At 46.7% G+C, this 20,414-nt stretch overlaps 1 protein-coding gene across 1 annotated transcript in view; it reads right to left on the bottom strand.

Annotated features, from left to right (window-relative positions):
* Nucleotides 1–8,469: 8,469 nt before the first annotated feature.
* The window catches only part of Asrgl1 (asparaginase and isoaspartyl peptidase 1), a 44,066-nt gene continuing 32,121 nt past the window's right edge, over nucleotides 8,470–20,414 (bottom strand). The window contains exons 5-9 of the mRNA XM_055614209.1: nucleotides 14,716–14,858; nucleotides 14,113–14,270; nucleotides 12,325–12,443; nucleotides 9,923–10,033; nucleotides 8,470–8,778 (exon numbers count right to left, since the gene is read on the bottom strand). Coding sequence (XP_055470184.1) covers nucleotides 8,573–8,778; nucleotides 9,923–10,033; nucleotides 12,325–12,443; nucleotides 14,113–14,270; nucleotides 14,716–14,858 — 737 coding nt within the window. The 3' untranslated portion in view covers nucleotides 8,470–8,572. The remainder of the gene's footprint in view (nucleotides 8,779–9,922; nucleotides 10,034–12,324; nucleotides 12,444–14,112; nucleotides 14,271–14,715; nucleotides 14,859–20,414) is intronic.

Below are 20,414 nucleotides of genomic sequence, written 5' to 3'. Positions count from 1 at the left end.
GTGGTCATAGCTGTGGTTTGTTAAATGAATGAGGGCAGTGCCTCTGCTGGGGCTCAGGACTTGGATCCTACCCACTCCCAGTACACAGAGGCTCAGGGTCAGCCTCTGCTTCCTCTTGCTTGGCCTGAGGGTTGCTCTGCATGAATAACCCCAGGCCTTCCTTGTCATGGAAGTGGTCATGGCAGTTACAGAAATAACTCCCAGAAAGGGCCTGTAAGGCTGGGGCCATGACACAGGGCCTTCACCATCATGGTCTATACCTGCTCTCCTTATTTTGCCTTTACCTTCTTGCTACCCAGTCTCATCCTCACCAGCCTTGCCTGATCTGTCTTTCTCCCCAAGGTCCTTGACTTGAATGCTGTCAAGGTAACTCTATCTTAGAGTCTTTATGGTGGCTGGGTGCTAACTTCTTGTCCTTAAAGACCAGGATAAATAAGGGAATCTTGACCCTATGAGTTGGAGACAGGGCTGCAAGCAAGAAAGATGTGGTCTCAGCACTCACTCAAACCAGCTTCATTCTGGTTTGACTAGAGTGACAGAGGAAAAGCTCCCAAAGAGGAGATCACACCTGTACACAGGCCTGCCTGTGGAGTCCCACAGACTCTGGTTCATATCCTGATGTCCCTGCTTGATAGTTTGGAAAGTCACAAAACTGGGTGTGGTGGTGTAGGCCTGCAATCCCAGTCCTTGAGAAGCAGGGGCAGGGGCAGGGGCAGGGGCAGGGGCAGGGAGACCACTGTGAATTGGAGACCAGCCTGGTCTACATAATAGTGAGCTCCATGCAAGCTGAAGCTACATAGTGAGACCCTACCTCAGAAGAGAACCAAAGAAAGACTTCTCATCTGAGAAACAGGCAGAGCGTCTGCCTTCCAGACTAGTTAAGGTAAGAGAGAGTTAATGGAAATGTGGCTGGCCCTGGACACTCCTTGTTCTGACCCCCAGAGTGAAACAGCCTTGTGGTCTGGCCTCAGCTCTGTTGTATGTCTCTTCTGGGCCCAGGAGGCCCACTTCTTCATGAAGAAGAGCTCTCTGCCAGGAGCTGAGCTCATGGGTGGGGTGGCTACAGGGGCCACCCATCAGCCGTCCTCCCTTTCCTGGGAGCTGCTCCAGAGACAAGGGGCAGGACATCTGCTTTTCATTGTGTGGCTGTCTCTAATTCTTTTGGCATCTGAACTTCTTTTTTTGAAAGAGGACACAGTTAGCTGGTTGTGACCAAGCTCATTGCTGAGGGGAAGAAAAAAAAAAAAAATCAAACCAACTGGGATTGGAATCCGGCAGAGCTATGTGTTAGGTGTTAGGCCTCAGTCCCTGACTTCAACCATGCTCTGCCTGGTAGGGCTCATTTAGAACCAGAGAGTGATTGTTAATGCTGTGTCCACTCCACATTGTAGAAACAGAAGTAAAAATGTCTTGTAAACCATAGACTATGAAACTGGCATTCTTCTTTGTGTGGGCGTTATGCAGGGAACAGCAGAGTCCCTGCCAGTTTAGGGGGATGGGCCAAAATAGTCAAAGTTAACTCCTGAGACCACAGAGCTGTGTTTAGTTATTTGCTTGCTTATTTAGGAAAGAGTCTCACTCTGTAGCTGAAGCTGTCCTGGAACTCCTGACCTCAGCTTTCTGAGTCCTGGGATTACATGCCTGCACCGTCCCACCCAGCCAGAGGACCACTGTAAAGATGCAGGCTGACGGTCCTGAAGAGTGGCAGGGTATCAGTAAACAGAGGGCTGCCTGGTTGGCGTAGTTTAGGATGATAGTAGATGAGAACAATTAACACATGCTCTACGTCGGGCACATGTCTGAGGATTTTCCATGCAATAAGTAATTGGCCACCACAGCACTTCTGGGCGAGGTGACTATCAATCTTCTTGCCTTTCAGAACGGGCCTCCTGGGAGGAGGGTCAGTGACAGACTGGCTGAGAAGCGCAGATTCCAAGAAAGAAGGTGTGGTTTCCTCATTCCTCAGGCTTCTTCTTTGAGCATGAGCCCAGCTGCTTCCCATGTGGCCCCTAGGAAGCCTTTAGGCAGAGATGGACTCAGAGTCGGGCTGTGTGTGACTGCGGCCACAGAGCCCTGACAGTACCAAATGGAGTGAGGGTCGGGTCCTGTGTGTGCCAGGCCTCCAAGGCAGGCAGCTCTCCTGGGGCTGACTGCATGGTATTCTGAGAATTGCCCTGGTGAAGAACAGGGAAACACTCACTGCCTGCTGAGTGTTAGAGGGGCCAGCATATTCTGCATGCTGTGGTAAGACACTAGTGCCTTCCTAGGTGTGGCGGTCCCTGGCAGGGCTGGGTCTGGGTCTGACCCTCTGTGGGGAGGGAGTGGAACAATAGCCATGGTGGTTAGAGATAGGAAGCACAGCTGCCACCGCTCTTCTCGAAAACAATGAAGCCCTTGCCAGGGACCCAAGGGCGGCAGAGGACATTGCTGTACCCTTCTGCACACTTGGGAGGTGCACTTACAGGCCCAGCAGCCGGTCTCTGCAGCACACTTTCAAGTTCCAACCCAGCTGGGAACCTGGAGGCAGGGGTGGGGAAGGGGGTCCTGTACTCAAGTGACAGTGACCCACCCCAGGTCCTGGCCCTTTCTGCTTGAGAGTAAGACAGCAAATACATTGGAATTTGTACTACTACAGGGACGGGGTGGGAAAGGGCTTGGGAGAGTGGCACACGACACGTTTTAGTCATAAGTCATGGTGTGATATCTGCATGAGCTATGCTGGAGATAAGATGAAAGGGCCAGCACTGGGGAAACTCAGGACAGACAGGCTGGATCAAGGTGAAGTCAGCTCGAAGGTATGTGGGGCCCACACTTCCCTCAGTGGGGTGCAGAGGAGGGGCCTGGACAAGCCCAGAGGAAGGCCTTGTTCTTTCTTGCTTTTAAGATTAAATACTTGGTTTCTGAGTTCAAGTCCCTGGGGACCTGCACAGGGTAGGGAGTACTAGGCTGTTCTTGAAGGCCACTAGCACCACAGGATCCTTAGCCCAAGGTAAATATTCCTGGGTTCGGAGTGTGAGGCACAGCTGCAGTGATTGTAAACACTGCAATGCACTGGGGTGGCCTGGCTATTGTGTTGGGGCCCGTGGCCCTGGGAAAGGTTGGAGGTGAGAGTAACTAGGAAGAACAGCAAACAGACCCTGTGTAGGAGGGGAAGTGACCTGGGGAGGAAGGGGCTGGGTGAGTCCTTTCCTGGTAGCTGCACAGGGTGAACCCACTCTCACCTGCTCTTCTTACCCTAGCTCGCACCCTGCCAAACTCTGGGTGGGGCTCTGTGCTTTGGCACAACCCGTATTTCCCTTTCCAGCCTTCTGCACAGGACCTATCTCACAGCTCAGTGTTGATCAGCTTCTGTGGCACAAGGAAGCAGGCATTTCTGTTGGAATCGGTCTACATAGCCCCAAGCACCCCTGGCCTGTGGCCCTAAGTCACAGACCTCTCTCAACCACCTAAGGCAACCTTAACCAATGGAGAAAGCACATTGTGGGCACAGGAGTCTATTCAAGTCGGTGACACTTACAAAATGGAGGTAAAGTTGGATAACCCCATTGCAAATAAAGATGGGGGTATTTGAATGAGGGCAGAACACTTGACATGGAATGGTAGAAAATATTGACTGAGTTTCATGGGGCTGGAGAGATGGCTCCGTGGTTACAAGCACTGGCAGCTCTTGCAGAAGATCTTGGTTCAGTTCCCAGCACCCATGTGGCAGCTCACAACTTTTTGAAACTACAATTCCAAGGGATCTGACTCTCTTTTTCTGGCTGCTGTGGGCAACAGGCACACGTGATGTTTTGAATTCATGCCATTCAAACGCATACAATTTTTAAAAAAGTTACCTGAAGCATGTATGTCCTCATTTTGGAAAATTATGTATTCTAAGTAGGAAGTGTGCCTATGTATGTGTTGAGGTTGATGCTGAATGCTTTGTCCTATTACTTTCCACCTTGATTTTTGAGGCCAGGTCTCTCATCGAGCGTGGAGCCTGCCATTTTGGCTAGACTGGTTACCAGAGGCCCTTGGGATCCTCCCAGGTTTGGGGTTCACCATGCATGAATTTTTATCTGGGTGTGGGGGGAAGAACTCAGGACCTCCTGCCTGCACATCAAGCCCTTTCCCACTGAGGCATCTTTTAAGCTGTTACTGTTTTTACTTTACTCATTTTAAAATTTCTACAGTTCACATGCCTGCCTTTGTTGCATTTAAGGTTATTGTTTTGCTGAGATAGGATTTGCTGTGTTATCCAGGATAGCCTTGAGCTCCTGGGATCAAATAATTCTCTTGCTGCAGCCCTCTGAGTAGCTGAGCGTACTGCTGTGTTCACAGTGCACCACTGTGCTCAGAGTAGAAGGTTATTTTTCGCTTGAAAGTATTTAATGAAAGATGGCTGACCTTTAAGAATCTGGGACCTGCCCTAGGTACTAAGTGGTGACCACTGAGCCTCTGTCTTCCAGGAGGATAAGACCCAACCTATTGTTTTTACCAGACAAGGTCTCACGTAGGCCAGGCTGGGCCTCAAGCTTCTTATGAGGCTGAAACTCCTGGGCCTGCTGCTTCAGCATCCCAAGTGAAGAGAATATAGGTGTGTGTGTGTCGTGGTAACTGCTCCCAACCTCTTTTCTTCATGGCACCAAGTTATAACCCAGAACCCAAGCTCCCAAGTTCTGTACAGAATCTACAAGATGCTGGTAATTACACAGTGGATGTTAGCGCTGGTTAAATTCTCTTCCATACTGGTTTTGTTTATAAATCCAATCATGTCTGACCCCTACTGCTGTGCAATTACCAGTACCTTCTAGATTCTGCACAGAACTCAAGAGCTTGGCTTCTGAAAACCTAGTTTCATTTTAATGTTGAGGAAAAGCAGAATTTGAAGGATAAAATTGCCAGCAGGCATTGGTTTTCCAAACCTCTGACCCAGAGTGCTTTTGGGTTGCCCCTAGATCTGGGTATGACATCCGGGTATGAACCACAGAACGTGTGAATGGGAAAGCTGACATAACATGCCCCAAGGGACACTCTAGTTAATTTCTGGCTTTTTAAAAAGATGTTTTTTTTCCCCCCCACAAGATCTGGATGGCCCTGAGTTTTCAGGAATGGAAAATTTCTGACCCCTCAGGAGACAGAACTATGGCTCAACTCTTCTGCATGAGGCATTTATGCCATGGAAGAGTCACATAAATGGCACCTATGTGTCACACCCACCTGTCCCCGTCCTACCTGTGGCCCAAACATCCTCTGCCCCATTCCTGACCTGGGGTTGCCTCTGATTTCTGCTGGCCCTCATTCCTCCCAGGGAGCAGGACACCCGTGTTTTCCTGGGGTCACTCCCTGTTGCCCTAGAATAGCTACAGAATCCAAACCCAGTAAGGATTTCGTGCAAAGACAATTGATGGGAGAGGTGGGAGAAGTGACCCTGCCAGGTTCCCTTCACCCTCCATTTCTGATGACAGGGATACCCACCCAACTTCCTCTCTGGGAATAAGGACCAAGTCAGAGAGCTTATTTGAAAACAAATGAAACCATTTCCCGAGCAGCAGCTACAAGGTAGAGAGGCTCTTCCTTACCTGGAACTTTTTTTCTGCCATTTGGCAGAGGGCTGGCTCTCATGTCTCGTTGTACAGTTGCCTAGGTTCTGGTGTTTTCCTGGTCTTAATTATCCCACCATTTTGGCTGGTAGTGACCAAATGGCAATTTACCTGTCTTTCTGGCTGAAAGGTGCAACTAAAGGTAGGGGCTGGGAAGCTTGAGCCTTGGACCCTGATGGGCAGTAGCAGGCCATCATGGGCAGCAGGATGTTGGACAGCTCTACTCTAAAATAAACTGAGGTGTTTGGGTGGGAAGGAGGGCTGTGATTAGGAACCCCGTCAATTCCAAATGTTGACAATAGGTAGGCTACTCTGAGCCTGACTCCTCGCCTAAAAGCTGCCCACGAGTTGTAGTTTGCTGCCCTCTTGTGGCGTAGACGTGCTCACACAGCCGATGGTCATTCTCTTCAAGAATTACTTGCTAGTTTGTTAGTAATGTGTGAGGCAAAAGCGAGAACCATTTGTGGTCTCTGCTTAGTGGATTTCAGTGGATCTCACCAGAACCAAGGTCTGAAGGCAAACATACGTACTAGGATTTTACATAGAGGGGTTGACTATCAGGTGTCCCAGGACCAAGTGGCAGTGGTCTATTAACCAGGGCACCTCCCTTGTGCCTGGCAGAACCAACAAGCTCAAGGTTGGATCTTCCATCTGGCTCCTCTGCTCCCGTTCTTTTCTTCCAGGTATCTAGTGGCTGTTATTTTCTCCAAAGGGTCTCATCCTTCTTCAACCCCTATTATGGTTTCTGCTTTGTCTGCCACTACTTCTACAGTTCCCACGGTGAGGTGGGGTAGGGTATCTCAGGCCCTTTTCCCAGTAACTCAGAATGTGACTACATCTGGGGACAGTTCCACCAAAGGAGTGATGAGCTTAAAATGAGGGTGTTGTAGGGCCAGGGAAATCCAAGTTTATGTGACTGGTGTCCCTGGTAAGAAGAGGGCTTTGTGTGTTCAGAGAAAAATCTCACATTGGGTGGCCAGGCAGGGTGGTATATATATCTACAGGCCTATCATCTCAGCACTTGGGAGGCTGAGGCTGAACAACTGAGAATCTAAAGGTCAGCTTAGGCTATACAGAGAGATTCCATCTCAAAGACAAAAACAAAAAACTACAGAAAAACTAACAAAACAATAATACTCCCAAAGTCCCAACCAACCAACCAACCAACCAACCAACCAACCAACCAATCAGAAACAAGCAAAAACAAAACAAAACCAAAAACATCTCTTGATGTTGGAATTTCAGTGTCCAGAACTGAGAAAATACATTTCTGATAATTAAGCCACCCAGCCTGGGGCGTTTTGTTGGGGCAAGTTACTAGCAATGTGTATATGTCTCTTAACAAAATGCTCTGGATCAGCAGGTACCACATACTGAGGCTTCCAAGGTTTATAATGCATAACCGTCCTCACACTGGGGACCAGCTATAGTTTCTGAATTTATCCAGAGGATCCTTATGATACAATAAGTTTTTCTTCAGTTTGATTTAATCTCCAGAGTCCTACAGGGTTTTCATAGACAAAAAAATCTCAAATGTTAACATTCCCAAGGGCCCCTGGGTAGTGAGAAGAGGCAGCTTCAAGCTGAGCTCTGCCTCTTAAGCACCTCTCTTTTTCTTTAATGCAGAGCAGCTACAGGCTCACAACAGAGTCTTGGGTCAAGAGCCACAGGGGATCTGGGCAAAGTGTTGGGGAGAGAGAGCCACGAGTCCGGCTGAGACTTGGAAATGGTGGTTTTGTTTCTTGTTTCTGCCTTAACACACTCATAGAAAGGTCAATTCTTCTAAAAAAAACAAAACAAAACAACAACAACAAAACCCCTACTGCTAAATTCCACGAGGCAGAATATACTATTACACTCAGGCTCCACCATTAAAAGGCCAAAAGGTCCCCTCATCTATTACATCTGCCTGCATTGAGGGACCAAGAGAGGAGCTTGTATCTGTTCCGGTCTTGGTCAACAGTGACGCCTAACCACATCTTATTCTTTCAAAAATACATTTTATTAGTGGCAAGTTAAAGTTAGTCAGTTTCTTCCTAGAGAGAAGAAAATCCCTGCTAGACTAAAAAGCTGGACTGACACACCACAGCAGACATGCCATTTCCAGGGTGATGGCAGGTGCATGAGGCATGCTCCACTGAGGTGACTGCTTTCTATGTCATGCTCATCACCCTGAACATTTGATTCAGTGTGCATGGGACTGTCTCGAAGCATGGGCAGTCAACTCCTCAGTGCGTCACACAGTGACATCTCTCCGACCTTCTACCACCCAACCTTTGGAGAAGCTAGAAAGGTCATGAGCCTTACCAAGCCCCAGTGAGGACAGCTGGGGCGGGGTCAGGTGGGGCTGCTTTTGGAAGCTCACCTTCGAGCCAAGAAAGACCCCAGATGTTAAGAAACTCCATAGACTCCATCAGTCCACAGGTTGGGCATCGATGGAGTCTCTGACCAGATATGTGTTGGAGGAGTCTGAGCTTTCTGGAAAGATCCATTTCCCCCTCACAGATGGAGTGCACCTCCCTGAGCATCCTGCCAGGTATTCTTGAGGCTCAGAATAAACTCTGCAACATTTTGAGCCTCATCTGGACAGACTTGGTTGGGTCTTTCTCACACCTTTCTTCAGCCCTTCCTCCCACACCCTCCCAGCCTAGCCATTCTCCAAATCCAAAAAGCACTCCCAGCTCAGAAGCAGTTCTGTGGGGCCAAAATCTAGCAGCTCCTTTCTAGCCTTGCACGATGGAGACTGGGAAAGAAGGGCTCCTCAGGGCTTCCATCTTCCCTAGTCTGAACACTGGCAGACATCTCCCATCGCTTCAGAACCCAATCCTCAACCAAGCATTCATTGACTTAGTGATCAAGAAAACAAAAGGAGGGACAGACCGAGTAAGTTTTCCATGTCTACATCTAATTGATTAAGCTAGGTCTCCACACCAGGCAGCTGAACTTCACACTTCCAGGCAAGCAGGCAGGTTACAATCTTCTGGTGCTTAGGACAGGTCCTTGGTTTTAGTTTCACAAACGTCAATGCCGGCCTGCAGCTTGCCATTCTTCACTGCTGCCCAGGGCATGGAGGCAGAGGTAAACTTTGCTACCCACTCTCCTGTTTTGCTGACCAAGATGAGGCCACCTAGACCTTTGAGCTTTGACTTCATATAATCCAATGCCAACTCAGCAGCCTCATCTACGCTCTTTCCTAAAAACAAAAAGAGGTTGAGAACTATCACATGTGATCATTTTCACAGGCTCCCATGTTTGGACACCTGGACCCCAGCTCTGGCACTGCTTTGGGACACTGAAATCTATGGATGGGCTTCACTGGAGAAAGAGGGTGGCTGGGGGGAGCAGGCGAGAACCAGTCCTGCCTTCTGTCCTATCTGTTTCCTGGTCCACTGAGAATTGAGCAAGTAACTGCTGCACACTCCCACTGTCACAGAGCTGCCCACCACCGTGCCTTCCCCCTCACAGTGGACTGTACTCCCTTCAAACTGTGAGCCCAAGCAAATCTCCTTAAAGGGCTTCTTGTCAGATGTCTGGTCACCCCGACCAGCAAAGCAATACAACGTGCACACTTCAGCTCCTTTCTGGGACATAGACATCTTCTCTCTTATGCCCCTGGTCAAGGTTAACCCCTTTCTATTGCCTTGCCTTTGTTTTTTTTTTCTAGTTTTTCGAGATAGGGTTTCTCTGTGTAGCCTAGACTCACTTTGTAGACCAGGCTGGCCTGGAACTCACAGAGATTTGCCTGCCTCTGCCTCCCAGAGTGCTGGGATTCAGCCATGTCCCACCACACCTGGCTTGCCTTGTCTTTTGAGATGTGAAAGAGAAAAGCAGACACACATTGCGTATGTGCTCCTGTGTGTGCCCACACATGCATGGAGGCCAGGATACCAGGTGTCCTTCTCTATCATGTTCCACCTTAGTGCCTTGAGACAGGGTTTCTTTTTCTTCTTCTTTTTCCTTCCTACACTGTCATCCAGCAACTACTAGTGATCCTCTGGTCTCCACCTCCATAGTGCTGAGGTACCTACAGGCACCTGCACAGTCATACATGACTTTCTTCATGTCCTTAGGACTTGAACTCAGGTCTTCATGAGTGTGCAGCAAGCACTCTCAAACACAGAGACCTTTCCCCAGCCTAGAGAACAGTGTCTCAGAACAGTCATCTAAAGGCTCTTCTAGTCCATACCCTACCAGAATGCAGGCAGGTGTTAGAGAAGTGTGAACAACCTTGGGGCAGGGTCTGTTGCAAGGAAGGCTCCATACCCTAGCCTGCCAGTGGCCAAGAGCATCTATGTATTTGTCTTCACCTGTGTGCACTTGTTCCACAGCTTACATACCTTGTTCAACATGGAAGAGGGCGAGTCTGGCCAGATTCACCTTCAGGATACTTTCCCCATGTCCAGTGGTTGAAACGGCTCCGATGTTATTATCTGCGTAACCTCCAGCTCCTGCTCAAAAAAGGTGACTGGTTCTAGCTGAGCAACAACAGTCAAAACGTTCAAACACAAGGCTCATGCCATATAATGTTATATCCTAGAGATGTAGGTCAAAGCCATATTCATGACCTGGTGATGTCAAAGTGTATAAGGGGTCACCTGTAAACACGCAGGGCCCAGGATGACAGAACCCTCAAGAGTCGGGCGTGGCCTTTCACAGAGCTGTGACACCAGGACCACACACCTCCTGGATGACACCAGGACATCCACCTCATCTCTCTCAGTGATGCCATTCCTCTTGCATATCCCACTCCTTAAGGATGAAGAACACCTTGGGGATGTCACCTTAATGACCTGGACAGCCATTAGAGATTAAAATAATTTGGGGAAAACTGAACCCTCCCAAGGCCAACCTCTATGTTGATTTAGAAAGTATTTCTACCTGTCAAAAGTAGCTTAGACCTGAGAGAACTCTTCTGGATTATCTGTATAATGGGTTCTGGAGCCAAAGTAAACTTGATAAAATTTCTCCCCTAGTCTTAGACTGAGCAACTCTATAGTCATCTCTCTGTCATTCCTTACTGTTCACACAGAGCCACCAGTCTGAGAGCCCTGAGCCTGGCAGGTTTCACCTTTACTTTGTTCTGGTTGGCACTGAAGCATTATATTGCTGTTTGCCTTACTTACTGAAGCTGGGTATGGGGGAAGGGCTCAGGAGGACAGATCTCTGCTGAGTGTTGAAAGGAGCTAACTTCACTGTTTCTGTTCTGGAGGAGTTGAGATTGGGTAAGGAATATGAAGTCTTACGGAAGAGAAGGTGGCTTTTCCTTCAAGCTGTTGCTGCAGGGTGAACTAGACTGACTCCGTGGCGTAAATAAGGCCCTACTATTGGAAGCAGCCAAGTCTTCATTTTCCTTTCAGTTTCTTTAGAGTCACACAAGGCCAGGGTGACTCTGTGGGTCCTGGCATGGGCACCCCCCTTTTTTTCAGGGTGATAACTGCACTGCTAAGGAAATGTTACTGTGTGCCTACTGTCACCTACAGAACATCCTCAAGGGACAGCTGGACCCTCCTGGGAAATGCTTATCAGAAAGGTCAAGAAGAGCACATTTGGTACCGACAACCAAGTCAGGGGTGTCTGAGAATTCAGGTCACAGATTTTTCCTCTCAGTACTTTGCCACGAGGACTCACAAAGCCTGAAGTTAATTCTTAGGCTCTGATCTGACTCTGGGGCCTTGTTGGATCCCAGTTGGATTCAGGTTGTATTACTGAGCAGCCATATTTTGGCAGCGTTTTTGCTAAGGAGCAAAAAAGTGAGTGTTTCATGTTTCTGGAGTAAACAAAGGTGTTAGGCCTCTGCTTCTGAGTGGAGTGCCACAGCATCTCAGCAGACAGGCCTCTGACCTTTAATGAGGCTTCAAGCATTCCCTCCAAGGCTATCGTTGTATAGGGTACAAAGAACTGTCAAGAGTGTGAATTATCACTAAGAGTAGCACACCATATACATAAGGTCAAGTTTTCTGCTAACGTATAAGCTACTCTTTTGGGCAGATGAACAATTTAACTGTCTTGAAATGTCATTCAGCTGCAGCGGTTTGTGAGAATTCCCACAAGAAATTACAAATCCGTACAGAGCAAAAGATGCATTCCTACAGCATGCTGCTTCTTGCTTTGCACTCGGACATTTCCGTCTGCCCGAGTGTGCTACCGCCACACAGTACCTGTAAACGTTCTCAGCCACCACTATGTGTGTGTGTAGCTCATTTAGCTACACCAGCTGGCTAACAAGCTCTGGTGATCCACTAATTTCTGCCTCTGCCAGGGCTGGGTTACAGATGCACACAGCTGCAGATGGCTTTTCCATGGTGCTGAGGATCTGAATGCAGGTCCATGTATGTGCCCAGCAAGTATTTTTCCCATGAGCCATCTCTCCAGCTCAGTTTTTCAGCTGCTTATTTTTACACTGTTAACGTGAGCCATGCCTGGAAGAGGCACTGTGTATTTAGCCCTTGCAAGTGAGCCTGAGGACCCTGAAATTGGGGTACGTAGAAGACAGGCATGGCTGCAGCAGTCCAGGACAATGTCAGCATCCTCACCTATCAAGACCTCATCTCTCAAGATGTCCCCAAAACATAAGCAAGGGGAAACCAATGTGCCTATTAGATGAGAACACCTCAGAGCAGTGGCATCCAACAACCTCTTCCAACCCAACTGCCACTCCTAGAAGCTGCCACCAAGAGGAAAGGTGAGAATCTGATGACACAGGGGCAAGGGAAGGGCATGAGCTATCTCTCAGTCTTACCTATGCAAGGTGAGTCTCCAACTCGGCCAACCATTTTATTGACAATCCCCCCTGTAGAGGTTGCATAAGCCACGTTTCCTTTGGCGTCCAAGGCAACAGCACCTACTGTTCCTGAGTTTCTGCCAAAAGTGAACAGTAAAAGGAAGAGAAGGAAGAGTGAAACAGTCCCCCAGGTAACACTTACCTTAAAATCACTTCAATTCCTACATTAGATGTTAGCATTCTGGGCTCAAGAAAACATTTGTTTCTGATTCTACATGTCACTGGCAGGCAGATTTCCACACAGTCCTTTACATTTCTACTTTAAAGAGTACACCCATCCCAGCACTCAGGAGACAGAGGCAGGTGGGTCTCTGAGTCTGAGGTCAGCTTGGTGTACACAGTGTATTCCATGCCAGCTAAGGCTACATAGTGGGACCCTGTCCCAAAAAATTTTATTCATTTTATATGTTTCCTTCATTTACTTCTTATTGAGATGGACACATGCACAAATGTAACCCTTTTTGAGATGACACTGATTCAGGAATGCCTTCAGGAGCTTAAACTGAAATATGTGGCGGCAAGGAAGTGGGCGTGCTGCATGCTGTAAGTGCACTAGAAGTTCCTCTTTAGATAGTTCCCCTCTTCCCTAAGTCCTGTTGTTTGTTATCTTCCCAGGCTCCCCAGAAGTGTTCATTTCTGATGCTGACAGCGGCAGAGCCCAGACTTTGGGTTCAGACAGGCAAAAACGCCTTTCCTGCCTCGAGGCTGCCCAGTGTCAGTGACAGGGACGGAGGCAGGCCATCTGTCATGCTGAGCCAACGCTGAGTGTCAAAGGTGCCCCCATGCGACACTAAGTTGCAGGGTCCAAAGCAAGAGGCCACTTGTTAACCTCTAAGAGTGGCACTGGCTCATGAAGGTGCACAGTTAAGAGATGTCTTTTGTGTTTACTGCTGGGCATTGAACCCAGGGCCTTATGCACAATACACATGTACTCTACCACTGAACCACTTCCTCAGCTCATACACAGCTTCCAGAAAGCAATGGGAAGGCAGCTTTGAAAATAAACACACAGCACGGATCCAGTAGCCACAGTCCTCTGACTGTAGTCCACAGATATAAGAGCTTGAAATCCTAGTACCTGGGAAGCTGAGAAAGGAGGACTGCAAATTCCGCACTTAGACTAGGCTACATAGCAGGATCCTATCTCAGAGCAAATGGAAGAATAATAGTATGTTAACATCTCTGATCTCATTCTGGAAAGGCATCAGAATGACCACAGAGACTTGCATATTACACTTGCCTGGCCTCTTTGCCTCAGACCTATCAAAACCCATTCTTTAGAAAAGGGGACCTGTGTGTGTGTGTGTGTGTGTGTGTGTGTGTGTGTGTGTGTGTGTGTATTTAGTCTGAATATATATATTCTGCCTAGGTTTTAAGGCTGATGTCTGGTAAATGCTAGGGACTTCGTAGTGTTACAAGACTGAATTCTCTTCTATTATGGGCTCCTGGGTCCTAGTGAATTATTATTAGGTGTTTGAGCTAGGGTTTTACGCTACAGCTCAGGCTGTCTTGAAACCTGTCCTGTTGTCTCTAGTGGCTGGGATTATGAGTATATGCCTCCCAGGCTGGCTAGGAATCCTCTGCTTAGCTGTGCCAGAGAAGAACTCTTATCCATACAGGAGGAGTAAATAAGGGTAGAGTTAGGGCTAAGAAGAGTTTCAGCTCCTTAGGGAATGCAGCTGCGGGAACACTGCCAAGCTCTTCCACTGTATGACTAGGGAAGTTTGGGTGGCACCTGGCACTTACTTAAAGCAGTCAGTTTTCTGCATCCCCTTCCCAAACTTCTCTTTCTCCAGGTGCTTCTTGCTTCTCTCCGTTATCAGCTTTTCTGCAGGAACCCCTGGTATCCCCACATCTGATGCAAATTTCTCTGCACCATGGCCAGTCAGAAAGCAATGAGGTGTCTAAGCCAAGATGGGAGGGACAGAGAAGTTTAAATGAATGAATGAATGAATGAATGAATGAATGTACATTTATCTGTTCTACGATGTGAAAATAATGACTACATTTTTAGTGTTAAAAGGCCCCAAAGTGAAAATTGAACTGGGTCCCCTCCCTCCATTTTTCTTCTCTGGGTTGGCAGTCAACCCCAGAGCCTTGGTGAGCCCTAGGTAGGTGATCGTTCACTGAGCTGTGTCCCCAGCCAGTTTAAGGAAGGTCGGGAGATGACGGGGTCAGCATGTGTCACATAGCAGTCAGGGTCTAAGCCATGGCTGATCCATGAGAATCCAATGGTGCTATGCGTGTCCCTGTATGTGCTTGGAACATCGATATTCAGCACTGCTCACAATCTGGCCCATATGCCAGCAGTGAAGGCTTCTCTGGAAACGCTGTTTCCACCACACGTACCTTTTCCATAACAAGCCGTGCAAGTTTAATGGGATTGGCGACACAGCGCACGGCAGACACTGCTCCCGCAGACAGGTCCTTCCCATTCATGATACTAGCATCCATCTCAACATCACCATTTACATTCAGGACAGACCCACAACCTAAACCAAGAAGAAGTTGAAAAGTAAGAGTGAAAAATTTATAAAAGACTCCAGATTTTTCTTCCAACTTACTCTTTCAAACCACCCTGTGTTCTGCTGTAGACAAACATTATAAAAACACATTTGACTTGGTACCTACTGGTTTGGATATGGTTTGTCTACCATAGGCCTCCAGGACAGTAGTATTGAGGTAGTGGAACCTTTAAGAGGTTGGGCCTAATAGAAGATAATTAGGTCATGATATTCCATCCTCACGCATAGATGAATGGTGGTCTTATCTGAATGGGTTTTCTCAATTCAATAAAGGTCATCTATAAACTCTTACAGCCAATATCATACATTATGGTGAGAGCCTGATGCTTCTCTCTGTAGCTAGTGACCAACAAGGATGTTTGCTCTCATTACTCCTAGTGAAATCATACCATTTGAATGGCCTAGCCAACACATTATATGAGCTGGTGTGGTAGCATATTCATGTAACCTCATGTAATCTTGGCACGCAGGAGGCTAACACAGAATGACTACATGCTAGAAGCCAACCTGGGTTATACAATGAGTTCCAGGCCAGCTTCAACTGCACAGTGAGAGCTTGTCTCCTCAGAGAAAACAAAATATGAAGACGAAAGGATATAAAAATAGAGGGTAGGAGACTAGGTGGAGTAAGGAAGAGGATTAGGGGAATTTGGAGGGGAAAGAGAGAGGATAATGGGGGAGTAAATGATTAAAATAAAAACAAGCTTGAAAATGTCAAAATGGAGCATATTATTATGCTTAATTACCACATGCTAATAAAAACTTAAAAACAAACAACTCAAAATTTTAGTTTAAAAGCAATCCAGGGGCAGGAAGGATGATTCATCAGGTGTAAGCATTTTCTACGGAAATCAGAGGGAACAAGTTCTATTTCTGTTTCTAGAACCCACAGTGGAAGCAGAACTGACCTCTACTCACGTGCCATGGTACATGTGCACCCATTTTCTCTCTCTCCTTTCTCTCTCTTACACACACACACACACACACACACACGCACACACACACACTCACACATACATTCAGACAATACTCTCATACTGTACACACAATAATAATATAATAAAAGTTTGTCATAAAAGTAAACTACTTTTTGCTTCTTTTCATAGCAACCAAAGAGATAAAGTCAATATACAAAACCGGTAGTATTGTTTCATAAGCAAATGACACAGAAAAACTTCACTAGTTTGTAAAATTGGTATGAATTAATAAAAAGAATAGTTAAGAGAAAGAATAAAGATAGTGTCTAAACTGAACAAGTGGTACAAAGCAGACAGGGGTAAGCTGGGTGAGGAGGGCCTAAGGACTCAGTAGCGACTAACGAAAGATCCAACACCTAATTTACTGGAGTCCCAAAATGAGGGAGGGAGAGATTAGAGCTAAAAATCATTCAAGGAAATGACTGAAAATATTCCACATTTAACAAATGGTCTAAATCTACAAATTCAAGAAGCCGAGCAAAGTCCCAATACTATAAGATACAAAGCAATTCATAGTAAGATATCATAATCAATATAGAAATGCTATAGAGGGGCCAGGGATGATAGAGCGCTTTGTGAGGGTTCAAATCCCAAGCACTAGAAAAACAGTCTTGAAAGTAGCAAGAAAGAAATGGCACCTTACCTATAGGGGAAAACCAATTATAATGACAAAGGATTTCTCAGCAGAAACCATGGAGGCCAGAAAGAGGTACAGCATTTTCCAAGGGCTGAAAGAAAAGAACTACCAAATCAGAATTCTGTGTCTAACAAAATAATACCCTTCATATGTGCTTATGAAGTCTAGACTGAACTAGTCTCTTTGGGCTGCTATAACAAGATACCCCAGACTGGGTTGCTCACATAACAGAGTTATTTTCAATCTGCAGACTGGGAAGCTCAAGGTCAAAGTGCCTCAAAGGTTGACCTTTTTCTGAGGTTGGCAATCACCATATGGGGTGGGTAATCACCATCCCTCTATGTATTCCAATGGTTTCTCCTTGTGCCACAGGGAGAAGGTAAACTCTAGTCAATTAATGAAGATCTTTGTGTATGTTCTTATGACTAATGGCAAAATGTAACATGGGACAGCTGTGGAGGCCAGGGGACCACCTTGCTTGTCGGTTCTCACATTTCATCTTGTTTTAGACATGGTTTGGTGTTCCCCACTGTGCACACCAGGTTGTTTGAGCATCTGCTGATTCGCCTGTCTCCACTGCCTATCCTGTTATAGGAGTGCTGGAATTACTGACTTAGAGTGGTCTATTTCGGATTTGTGTGGGTTCTGGGGAATCCCAATTTAGGTTCTTACGATTGGGCACTTTACCTGAGGTGCCATATCCAACTTTTTAAAAAAATTTACTTATTTAATGTATGTGGGTGTTTTGTGTGCATATATGTCTGTGCACCAAGGGTGTGCCTGGTGCCCTTGGAGGCCAGAAGAAGGTGTCAGACCTCCTGCAACTGGAGACAGACAACAGACAGTTGTGAGCTGCCCTGTGGTGCTGAGAATCAAACCCATGTCCTCCGGCAGAGCCTCAGTGCTCTTAACTACTAGTCCTCCTGGTTCTTTTTGTAAGAATGCTAACCCTGATCAGAACTCTGTCCCACGCCCTTACTTAATTCGAACAATTTCCTTAGTGGCCCTATCTCCAGAGACTGGCACAGTGGGGGAATCCTGCGTTCAACATTAGAATTTTGTAGGGGCACAAACATGAATACACACATTGAGTCTATAATATAGATGTAGGAAAACAGAACCTGTTTCCGAGGGCCCAACCCAGTAGACCTAACCAGTCTAAAACAGGCCTTGAAGCAGAGGCAACAACAGAAGAGAGGAATCCTGCAAAACCAAGATGGAAGAACCAGCTGCAAAGAGAAAATATGGAAAAATGCAGCAGCTTGCCATATCCTCTTCGGTTTCTTAGTTTGTTGCTTGTTGCAAAAATGACAAGATCCTGAAATTGTTCCAAGTGTATAGAGAAGAAATTGGAAATAACTGTAAGGCGTAACTCACCACCAGCTAATCACAGAGAGGGAAGGGCTCCACATTCTGCCTCCATTGTCAAAATGCCTTATCATCAGATAGTGGTTTGTTACATACATAAAACAATCTCTAGAGCAAACTCCTAAAATTCTACACAAAGATGTACACTCAATACTATTGATAAAACAAAACACATTTCCAAAATCAATGTTCAGGTAACTTAGAAGAAGGAAGAAAGAACAAACAGGAAAGCAAGGGTAAATAGATCCCAACACATAATAGCTGATGTAAGTCCTTAATATTCGAAATATTCGAAAGGTATTGTGGTTAAAACATTTTTTTGGCCCAATTGGGAGAAAATACCTACAAAATTACATACAAAATTTACATAAAAATTAATGTATGTAATAAAATATTCCTGCCTAGAATATATAAGTAAGTTATGAAACTTCATAATACGGAGAAAAACACTAAAACAAAACAAAACAAAACAAAACAAAACAAAACAAAACAAAAGACAGAAACACTTTTAGCAGACACACCAGCAGTCTGTTCTCTATCAGAATTTTACTGGCTGCTCTGGCAGGCACATGGGATGCTGTGTGGTGAGAACAGGAGTAACCAGTGTGAGCCCTCAAGTTACTAGTGGCCTGTTGTCCCATCAGCTATGCAAAAGTTAAAAGTCTGGATGCCGATAACACGCTCCCAGCTGTTATCACGTGTGTCACCACATCAAGACTAGCTCGACACCATGTTGACACTCCAGGTGACCTTGGCATCATCATAATCTTCTGATAAAAACATGCACCCATAAGTGCCATGGCAGATCTGATCATGTCCATGAAAGAGAAGCAGCGGCATCCTGGTTCCTGAGGATCTCCCTTCTCTGTGAAAAACTATAATGACAGGATGCACTACCTCACACCTCACCCCAGCCCGAGGAAAAGCCTACCAACATGTGCTCAGAAAGGACGATGTATCTAGGGCATGAACTCCCCTTCTTCACTCATTGGTTAGTTAACACCTTCCCCAACCACACACACAACTGTTTGCTTGTTTGCATGTGATACCAAGCCAGAAAGGAACCTGAAGACTTGGTGGCAGGATTTCTTTTCAGTCCCGTAGATAAATGTCAGAATAGACAAGCCCTTGCACAGCATACTCCCTTGTGTGGCTTTGTTTTGTTTTTTAATTTATTTTTATTTTTTTAAAATTTGAGACAGGGTCTCTGTACATAGCCCTGGCTGTCCTGGAAGTAACTATGTACACCAGGCTGGCCTCAAATTCACAGAGATCTACTTGCCTCTGCCTCCTGAGTGCTGGAATTAAAGGCATGTGCCACTATGCCTGGCTTGCCTGATCATTACTATTCTTTAGTATTTACTTTATAACAAATGAGCAAATACAAGTAAATTTCCCTAAATTTTTTCAGTCATCAGAAAATGACTGAACCTGAGCAGTGCAATATAGGAAGCCCAGTTTGTAGCCATGTTGGTAGATGTATGAGTAACCCAGGCACCCAATATTTGTGATTAGTGCTTGAAGTAGGGTCAGTCTTGTGTAAACGAGACCTTAACCTGTATTGACTCTACACCAACTCTAGGTAGCACAGTGGTTCTCAACCTTCCTAATGCTGTGACCCTTCAGCACAGTACCTCATGTTGTGGTGACCCCCAACCATAAAATTATTTCATTTTGCTACTTCCATAACTGTAATGTTGTTACTGTCATGAACTGTTATGTGAATATCTGATATGCAGGATATCTAATATGTGACCACTGAGGTGGAGAGCTGCTGAGGTAGAGTCATAGTTACATTGTAGGACATGTAACTGGGGATCCAGAGTGTTAGAGAATGGGTAGTATTTAAAACCCTGCTTCATGCCACACAGTGGAGGCAGGCATAAGACCCCAAAGGCCCACCTGCTACACACACAGTGCATGGGGTGGTGGGGGGAAGAGCAGAATGTTTTGAGTATTATGAAGAGAAGCAGAACTGAAGACATGAGGGTGGAGAAGAACAGCCTGATGTGCGTAGCCTGTTCTGCCACCTGAGGCTATGGTGAAGTCCCGGCCTGCACTGCCACTGAGGGCCACGTCTGGATCCGTGGCCTTGCAACAGCAGGGTGTATGTCAATGTCCATGGCTCACATTACCACCAAAGACCATGTGGACATCCCTGGTCTGGGTTGTCCCCTGGGACCATGTTGATTCTAAGGGCTGAGGGTCTCTGGCCCTCACCAGCTGCAGCACTCAGGAGAGTGGGCCCTACACCTTGCCTGGGCAGCACAGTAGAGCTGACCTTGATGATTAGGTAAGGGTGAGCTGGCCCTGAGGGCAAGAACTCAGTAGAGCTGGAGCAGCTACTAGTTTGCCATGAAGTGGCATGGGCAATGGGAAATGCGCCTCCCTGCCCTACCTGCCCCTTGCTACCTGTAGCAGGCAAGTCAGCTGGCCCCAGGGTCATAAGAGCAGGAGCGCTGTCCCTGCCCCTTACCAGCTGCAGCACTCAGGGCCCTATACTTCTGGGCAGCACAGTAGAGCTGGCTCTGGTGGCATGGG

The sequence above is a fragment of the Psammomys obesus genome, unplaced genomic scaffold, assembly GCF_907164565.1.
Source record: "Psammomys obesus unplaced genomic scaffold, mPsaObe1.curated_primary_1811, whole genome shotgun sequence".
In the NCBI taxonomy this organism is placed as follows: domain Eukaryota; kingdom Metazoa; phylum Chordata; class Mammalia; order Rodentia; family Muridae; genus Psammomys; species Psammomys obesus.
This window is presented reverse-complemented; position numbering and strand designations above follow the sequence as displayed.